Source organism: Myiozetetes cayanensis, unplaced genomic scaffold, assembly GCF_022539395.1.
Source record: "Myiozetetes cayanensis isolate MyiCay16 unplaced genomic scaffold, myiCay2020 scf6-25, whole genome shotgun sequence".
Classification (NCBI taxonomy): Eukaryota; Metazoa; Chordata; class Aves; order Passeriformes; family Tyrannidae; genus Myiozetetes; species Myiozetetes cayanensis.
The window spans coordinates 50,311,613-50,321,171 of NW_026087853.1; the positions used below are offsets into that span (position 1 = coordinate 50,311,613).

The 9,559-nt window shown below is 39.8% G+C and overlaps 1 protein-coding gene across 1 annotated transcript; it reads left to right on the forward strand.

Annotated features, from left to right (window-relative positions):
* The first annotated feature begins 330 nt into the window (after positions 1–330).
* On the forward strand, positions 331–7,979 carry PSMA1 (proteasome 20S subunit alpha 1). The gene is made up of 10 exons (XM_050336707.1): positions 331–384; positions 490–534; positions 2,779–2,880; positions 3,386–3,489; positions 4,322–4,410; positions 4,662–4,732; positions 5,522–5,651; positions 6,318–6,397; positions 7,086–7,190; positions 7,632–7,979. Exons 1-10 carry the CDS (start codon positions 331–333, stop codon positions 7,686–7,688), a joined length of 837 nt encoding a protein of 278 aa, XP_050192664.1. The 3' UTR covers positions 7,689–7,979.
* Positions 7,980–9,559: the final 1,580 nt, after the last annotated feature.

A 9,559-nucleotide genomic window follows, 5' to 3' on the forward strand; every position in this document is an offset into this window, starting at 1 on the left:
CTCAACACGAGGAAGAACTTCTCTGCGCTGAGCGTGGCAGAGCACCGGGACAGGCTGCCCAGGGAGGTCATGGAGTCTCCCTCTCTGGAGACGTTCAGAACCCAGTGGGACACATTCCTGTGTCACCTGCTCTAGGTGACCCTGCCTTGGCCCGGGGAGGTTGGGCTGGATGGTCTCCAGAGGTCTCTTCCAACCCTAACAATTTGACAAAAGGAATTGAACAAAAGGAAGAATTTTTTCACGGAAAGGGTGATGAGATGTTGGAAAGGGCTGCCCAGGGAGGTGGTGGAGTCACTGATCCTGGAGTCACTGATCCTGCACTTTGCTGACATGGTGGTGTTTGGTCACAGATTGGAGTCAGTGATCTCAGAGGTCTTATCCAAAGTAATTGATGCTGTGATTCTGTGAGAACAACCAGGACTCCCCTCAGCAACACTCCTCCTGCCCGCCAATTAGTGGCCCTAATGAGTTTTATTTTCTCCATTCCAGTTTCGCAACCAGTACGACAATGATGTCACCGTGTGGAGCCCGCAGGTAAGGCCTTTATGTGCTGTGTCACTGGGATTTTAGCTTGCTCTTTGGGGTTTTCTCCACCTCACAGCAGCAGTATCACGGTTGTCTAGGTTGTTGTCAGGTGCCTGAAGTTCCTGCAGGCTGCTCCCCTCTCCCTTTCCAGGCTGTGGGTGTCTGGAAAACCACTGGCACATCTCAGTACGTAGTGGTGTATGAACCTGAGTGGTGCTGAGGTGGGGTACAAAATAGATGCTGTCACCTTGGGCGTTGGACTAGATGATCCTTAAAAGGTCCCTTCCGACCCAAACCATCCTGTGGTTCTGTGATCCGTTTACAGATTCATTTTAAAGAAGTTGGTAAGTAAAGTAGAAAAAGCACGAAACTGAGCTTAAATCTTCCCAGTGTTAGGCCACTGCTAGTGCCCTTTTGCCCACTAGATAATATTGGAAAGGAACTATTTAGTTCGTAATTTGGAATAATTTTTTTTCCATTAATCACTTTATTCTGATTGTTCAGGGAAAAAATCGAATTATTAAAAGTCAGTATTTTGTGCTTGAGTGAGAATATGGGACTTCTTCAAGTGGGATTTAACAGCACCTGTTTCTCTTTCTGTGCACAATTTTTACTGCCTTGTAAGCCCCCGTTTGAATGCCTGTACCCACAGGGTAGTCTGGAGCATGGAATCTGGGGTACTGATCTTTGTGGTGCAACTCAGCAGATCCTCATTTTCTGTATTGAAGTGGTCACAGACATCCACACTGAATAAATTCCACGTATAAAGCTTATAACCTTGAGAGCTAGAACTTGAAAGTGGTTAAATGCCATGTCACCTTGTGCTGCTGTTTGTGCTTCAGTTCTGAGGTCTGTGCAGATGTGTGTCCCTGGTTTCCCGTGTTGTGGAGCATCAGGGAGGCTTCCTGCTGTCTCTCTGGTTAAGATTATATTGAGCTTTGCACTTGAATTTTAAATTTTCTTACCTCTGAGTCGGTTCCCACTGTGTGTTGTTAACTAAAAACATACCCTGTGTGCTCTGAAACTTACACAGGTTGTGTTGACTTGAAAATAAATGTTCTGGAATTCTAAAGGCAAGTGTCAGCTCAAGTGTTTAGTGTTGCCTCTTCTCTCAGTATGGACAGTTTCAGAAGGGATACTTAGGGAAAATCAGAGCCTTGGAAAATGACTCATTTCCTTATTTAGCAAAACCAGAGGTTTTAAATGCAAATAACGAATTTTGTTCCTATAAAGCTAGTGTGTCATTAGTTTTGGGGTTTGTATTGCTACTGAAAATCTTCATCATGTACTACTGTTGTATGATACTTATTTTCCCTACATTGCAATGGAGAGTATCTCATGTTTTCAATCCTATGTGAAGACAACCTTGAGTATTTGCCTGTTTTTTTAGTCAATACCATGACAGGTGTAGATGCCTTTGAACCGCTTTCATCCTTACCAGTTGTGTTTCTCTGGCAGGTTCTGTATCAGAAACTTCAGTTTTAATTTTTTTCATCTTATCTGTTACTTAAAAAATTACTTTAAAAACTATAACATTCTCTTGAGACTTTTAAAAGATGTGGCAAAATCATCCAGCTGTGGGCTGTGCTTGCAGGGCAGCTCTGCCCTCTCTGATGTGGGCTGGAGGGCAGAAAATGAGACACTTTGCCCTCAGTGGTGCCATTAAGTGGACATTGTCACGTTTTCCTGCAAAGCTCTTGGGCTCCTCTGCAGAACTTGTGGGGGCTTGATTTCCTTTGAGACCTCTACTCCTCTTTCAGACTTCACTGCAATTGGCCAATAACTTGTTCAGAAGTTATTGGGGAATGGATGGTGAGACACAACAATTGTGTAAGACTCTTTTCTTCAGGAAACTCGATTAAAAGTTAAGTGTCCAACTTCAACTGGAAGTTCTGTCTTTGAATCACTTTGGGTCAAATACTGATTCCTCTAAAGACAGTGACAAAAGTCTCATGATTCTTATGTCAAGATTAATGTCAAGATTCTAGTGTCAAGATTACTCACCCTTTCTTTTTAGTTTTCCCATTCCTTTGTGTGCAGTAGTGAGTGACTTAGAGATGGCCTGGTTTTCATGAGTTAGTGGTGAGGCATTGCAGAAGATAATTGTGGAGATCTGTTGGTTGTAGGTTTAAACTTGTGATGCAGATTACCCACCTGTTGGGGTGGGGAACCAAAGGTCTGAAAGTCCAAACCCATTCAAAGCTGATTCAGAGGAATAACTCGAGAATGATCACCTTTGTTTTGTTTTTGTAGGGCCGAATTCACCAAATAGAATATGCCATGGAAGCCGTGAAACAAGGCTCGGCTACGGTGGGGCTGAAGTCCAAGACACACGCTGTTCTGGTTGCTCTCAAGGTAACTTCAAAACTGTGTTCCTGGGACAGTAATGTTCGTAGAAGAGTTTTGGGTTGGCAGATCAGCTTTGTGCAGTCAAAACTTCTATGTGTACTGTAAATACAATCCCAGTTTCCTTTTGCCTGAGTACCAGTATAGAACTGAAATATTTTCAGTACTTATGCAAAGGAGATTGTCACAAATTGGTGAAGGAAGTAAGTGGAAGATTTTTTCCCTTTAAAAGATGGTGTCCTCTTTTCTTTTTCTTTTCACTAGTTATTAAGTAGTAAATCTATTAATTTATTTTCCCAAAGCTTGAGTGAGTGTCTGTTCTTTCTCCCATTCTGACAGGTTCCTACTAAAGTGAAAGGTTTTTCTTATCTTCTCTTGCAAGTTTATAAATGTAATTTTTTTTTTTTATTGTTTCATGATCATATTCAGTTCTTGCTATAAATGTTAGCGGATTTCTCCACAGTGCTTGGCAGACTGTTCAGTTTGCCACATAGCTTTCTCTTTTTATGCACAGAGAGCACAGTCTGAGCTGGCAGCTCATCAGAAAAAAATCCTGTACGTTGACAACCATATTGGTATCTCAATCGCTGGACTTACTGCCGATGCAAGACTCTTGTGGTGAGTATCCTGGTTGTTGACATAATAACACAGTTCTGCAATAGCAAGTGAAAGTTCATTCAGACTATTGCAAATGAGATTTTCTGCTTGGCTAAGGATTAGTCTTGAGCTGCTGCTTTGTGGTACTATGCCAAAGACCTCAGCGTGAAATTCTGGCAGATTTTTAACTGGTTGGCAGAAATCTCATTTGTTTGGCCCGAAATTTTGCTCCTTGGTTTTGTTACTAGTGAGACAGTCCTGTCTGGTTTCCTCAGTGTCGTTGGGGTTTCCAAGCAGTCTGAGAAAGTGCATCACTTCTTTCCCTCTGGCAGCTGCTTCTGTGTACACACACTTTAGAAAGTTACTGAACATACAGAGTGCTGTATGTTTGGGCTTCAGAGGGGCTTGCTTTTGCCTGCTGGCCACATAGTTTGATTAGGTGAGGTAAATGTACACGGAAGGAGGAGTGTTCCTCAGTTTGAAAGGACAAAGAAGGGATAGGAAGAGTTTGTAAAATAAATATTAAGTGCTGTAACGTTACAAAGCAGTGTTACCATTTGACTGTGGCTTTTTTCCAGATAATCCATCTGTTGCCTGCGTGAACTTCTACCTTCTTTGCATTTGTATGGCTGAAATACTTTTATACTCTTTCAAACCTGTGGTCAGCTTTCTAAATAACAATTATAGGTCATGGTGAAATGAAATTATATAAAGCCTTTGACCCTTGTTCTCAACAAGCAGAGCTGAAACAAAAATGTTTACCTTAACAGTCAAGTATTGAGACAAAACTTCATTGTGTCTTTGATCTGTGCATTGGTTTAATTTCTTTGTATTTTTATTTTTTGCTTTCCAGCAATTTCATGCGTCAGGAGTGTTTGGATTCTAGGTTTGTGTTTGATAGACCTCTTCCAGTTTCCCGTCTAGTGTCACTAATTGGAAGCAGTATCCTTTTTTTTTACACTTGTAATACTTTTATAGCTTTTTACTTGTTCATAAAATGATTTTCATATGTCACAGCTTAAAACTCAAGTTGGAAAACTTGACTGGAAAATTTTTCTTCATTCGCATTGCTCATGTATTCATTCAGAGAACACCCCGTAAGGATGCGCTTTGGTGCATCTCTGGTTGGCTTAGGAGGATGTTTTGTGCAATTAACGTGCAAATTTTGAGATTGTTTCCTTAGCTTGCTTCAGAAACCCAGATCCCGACGCAGCGTTATGGCAGGAGGCCGTATGGTGTGGGACTGCTCATCGCAGGCTATGATGTGAGTAAGCTGCCCTGGAACTTTGTACAAGGAGGTGTTAAGAGGGAAAGATGGAAGAGGCTAACTCATCAAAATTCTCTGAATAAGGAGATAATTGTCTGTATCTTAGCCTAAACCATAGCTTTTAGAAGTGTTAATTAATAGCTAATCCTTCCTACACTTATTAGGCATTTTAAGATGCAATATGAGATACTGCAAAAATCAGATTTTTTTTTCCTGTAAATGGTTTGCTATTGGTTTTGGATGTTTACAAACTATTATTCTGAATGCTTTCTATTAAAAAATGGATGTGGAAATTGTCACTGGCCTCTCTCTTACTTGTTTAGCAGCAACAGTCTGTACATGCAGAATCTCTGCCCTCAAGATTCTTGAAGTTTTGAATGGCATGGTTTAGTCTACAGTCTGTTTTTACTTTTGTGCAGATATGTGTGTACAGAAACACATAAACACAGCATAGAAGAGAGAAAGAAATTTTTTGTGCCAGCCATCCTGTCCACATAAAAGCTGCATCTTAATGAACCAAGTGTAGAGAAAGAGTTGGGTTTGGTTTGGTGGTTTTTTTTTTATTTAATTATTGGTGGGGTTTTTTTTAACAGTAGTTTTGAAGGAATTATATAAAAACAGTGATATGATCAGCAATGTAAAGTAAGTTTCTGTGCATACATACAGGCCGTGCGATGTACCATGAAGCAAAACTCTTTCAGAAAATCTCATGTTTAAGCTGCAGACTTGGTATGAATTTATACATTTGTTTTACATTCTGTTGTTTTTTTTCCTCTCTCCTTGTAGGATATGGGCCCCCACATCTTCCAGACTTGTCCCTCTGCAAACTATTTTGACTGCAAAGCAATGTCCATTGGTGCTCGTTCACAGTCGGCGCGGACTTACTTGGAGAGGCACATGACTGAGTTCACTGACTGTGAGTAGTGGAACCCTCTCTAGCTAATGGCCTTCATCAGTTCTGCAGTTTACTTTCTGCTACTGTTCCACTCTTTTGCATTTAGTGAGATGAAGATAAATTTTTGGGGACAAGTCCGGCATAACTGTAAAATCTGCATGAGAATGTTACAGATTTTCATGTCTTAACATGTGGATGCTTTTATTGCATCTAATGAAAAGAGAAGCTGTGCTCAGAAAAGCACGGGGAAAAGTGAAAGGCCTCTGCCCTGTTTAACCCAGGGGAAGTGTAACTCTTTCCACAGCAGTGTATGTCAGTGCAAGTATTCAGGTGGTGCATTTAAAGTGTTGAATTTATTATTTTATGGAATGGTGATGAGGAGCCTATTGAATAGCTGCTTGGGGGCAAAAAAAAATCAAAGCTGGAATATCACTGCAGTGAAGACACTGAAGGCAAGGCAGGTGTCAAAACCTAATGCACCTGACCTCAAATATAGGGGAGGGATGGTTTCTCAAGGTATGCTGTTATAACCAACTCTGTGCTCAGTACCTGAAGGGAGAGGAGCTCTGGAAGACAAGTTAGCCAAGCTGATTTTGTAGTTCTCAACTACCAATAGGAAGAAGGTCAAATGAGTGTCCAGAGATAATACCATATAGTCCATAACTGTCTTTCTGACTCCATTTTAAGGTAATCTAAATGAGTTAGTTAAACATGGACTGCGTGCCCTGAGAGAGACTCTTCCTGCTGAACAGGATCTGACCACCAAGGTAAGTACTAGCTTTTCTTTAGGAATTTTACTGACATTGTTACTAGAAATTACTGTGACAAAATTCTTGTGAAGTTTGTCTGACAAAGCACTGAAACTTGGAAGCTGAACACTGGTAGATAATATCATCTCCATTTAATGTCACCAGTTTATCTACCATTTCCTAATTATCTGAGATTTAAGTTTCTGAACAAAAATGATGCTTTCGCTAAATAAGACATTGTTTCTGTGGTTGCTTCATTCTATTTTAAGCTTTGATCAGTGTTAAGAAACATTACATGCAACTGGAATCCCAGCTTTGCTTTGTGGACACAGTCGGTCATTCACTGGGAGGTGAGGGAAGGTAGGGCACCAACAGTTGATTGAGTATCCAGCATCAGAAAGGTGTACAAACTTCTGACAGTGAATTGAGGAACTGTTGAACGAGAAAATTCTAAGGATATCCATTGGCTGGTGTTCTGCTTGTGGCCCTTTTCCATCACCTTGTTTTTTAGAACTCTTAAAATATTGAAAATGCAAAATGAGATTAAAATAAGGGATTTTGAGAAATTGTGTGTATTCAAAGGAAAACAAAATGAAACCAGTTGAAACCCTTGAATGAAACATGATAGCTTTTGTAAGTGAAAACTTACAGAAAGGATTAATTGCAGAAAAATGCTTCTCCCTGCTTTCAAAACTTTGCTTGACAGAATGTTTCCATTGGAATTGTGGGCAAAGACATGGAGTTTACCATCTACGACGATGACGACGTAGCACCATTCCTAGAAGGTCTTGAGGAGAGACCACAGCGAAAGGTGTGTGGCTTAGACACAAATAAACAGACTTTGTTGAAAGATGACATTTAGATATGGTCTATTATGTTTAAAATAAATTTAACTCTCTACTACTGTATTGGAGTTTTAGAAATGCAGTTTTGAAAATTACCATATGAACACTGCATTTATGCCAGCCTGTTCCAATGTCATCTTCTTTCCTCAACTTTGATCAAGTACAAGTTTTCCCTGTTTTGCAACAGAAGTGGCTGCTTATGTTTCTCATGCCCTTCACAGGATGCTTCCATAGTCTCCTAATTACCAACTCTGTCCTGCTCATGCTTAATTTGGATAACACTACTTTGTAAACTGTTTGCTGACATGAGCAGCATTTGCCACTTGTGATGCTCAAATCAGGATAAAGCTGATTTGTCAAGTGTTGTCTTTTGCCCTCCTAAAATATTTGTTTTTCCTCTCTTTAAGCCGGTTCCGCCTGTAGAAGAAACTGTGGAAAAGGCTGAGGAGCCAATGGAGCACTAGTTGGTGGATGAGTTCCTCTGTGTTTATGTATAATAATACAGGAACATTTATCCATTTGCTGGTAACTTTATCCTCACCTATATTCATTTTCTGACGCTACATTCTGAGGATTGATCTTAAAGACACCAACCCACCTATCCTTAAAAGGTAGACAGGAGGTCATACTTGGGGGTTAACTGCTTGGACAAGAAAGGTGTAATCATTTTCTAAATAGGACATGATACTGTTTTTTAAAGAAAAGATACTGTCTTTAACTCATAAGGACAAGTGGAAATAAATCACTTTCTTGGACTCTGCTGTTGGTTTGTTTTTATTTTAATCTGAACAAACAGCAATTCAAATACTTGTGTCGTATCGAGGTGCCATCATGTGTCTGACCATTTGTCAGAGTGAGTGTTTACTTACTGTACTGAGATGTGTTGCTCTTGGAAAGTGCTGAACTGAGAAGACCTTAAAATGCCTACAAAACTGTGAAATAGTTGTGGAACAAACAGGAGACGGCACGTTTCCCTGTGTCGACTTGTCTCAAACTGAACATGAAAAGACATTTGTGATTGTGAGTGTTAACCAGGAGCGTTGCAGGCTGAGAAGTGTGAAGTTGCCAACACGCTTTTGTTTGGGGTTTTTTGGGGGATGGCTGACTTAGTCAACCCCAGCTCATTTGGAACTGTTTCTTTAGATCCATCAGCCAGCCAAGGGCAGCAAAGGGCTTTTAGCTCACTCAGGGCTGAAATTGAAGTAAAAAAGAAGCACAAGAAACTCCCGTTTCAGGTCCCCTGGGCTGTGGAGTCTCTGCATTGCTGCTGAATGAAGAAGTTCTCTGGAGTTTTGTCCCTTCACCTTGTTCTGCACCTGGTGCTCTTTGGATTTAAGATGAGTGCCACAAAATTTGGGACTAACAGTGTCTTCCTCAGGGAATCCCAGAGAGTTGGTGCTTCCTAGCTAAAAATAGGTGCAACGCCACATTTGAAGCAAAATAAGCTCAGTGTTATTTTTTTCATTTTCCATGTCAGAAATATAATTATTCTTGCTAATGATTGCACTGAAAATTACAAGAAACAACTTTTTGGGGTGGACCCACACAGGGACCTGATACCCTGCTCACTGTACTTAAAAAAACCAAAACATCTTGTTTAATTAATAAATAAAAACTAATAAAAATTAATAAAGCATGGTGCTGTTTTGAACAGGCTTTAAATACTGTCTAGAATCCCTGTAAATAGTTCAGTCACGAAAACAGCAAAATAATAATGTCAGCGCTGTGTGTTTGGTTTTTAAGCAGTGGACAAAGCTGCTTTTAATTTTTCTAAATTTATTTTTTTCTAGTTTTCCCCTATTATTCTTCCATTTCTCCCTGTTATTTTTCTATTTATTTCCCCTCTCTCATTAATTTCTCTCCCCTTTACTCACTTTTTCCCCCCCTTGTTCATTTTCTCCTTCCTTTACTCATTTTTCCCTCCTTATTCATTTCCCCCCCTTAATTACTTTTTCACTACTAATTTTATCCCCTTAATATTTACTTCCCCTCCCCGTTTTTGTGGGTTTTTTAAAATTTATTTATTTCCCCTCTTACTTATTTCCCCTATCTGTTTTTCCAATTGCTTATTAACTTTCACTAATTTACTTTCCTTAATTACTTGTTTTCCCAATTTATTTATTCTCCCTATACACTCCCCCAGTTATTTATTTTTCTCAATTATTTGTTTTCCCAATAATTTATTTCCCCTATATATTTCCCCAATTCTTAATTTTCCCCAGTTATTTATTTTCCCTGATTCTTTATTTTCCCCAATTATTTATTTCCCCATGCACTTCCCCAATTATTTATTTTCCCCAGTTATCTATTTTCCCCATTTATTTGGTTTCCCAAT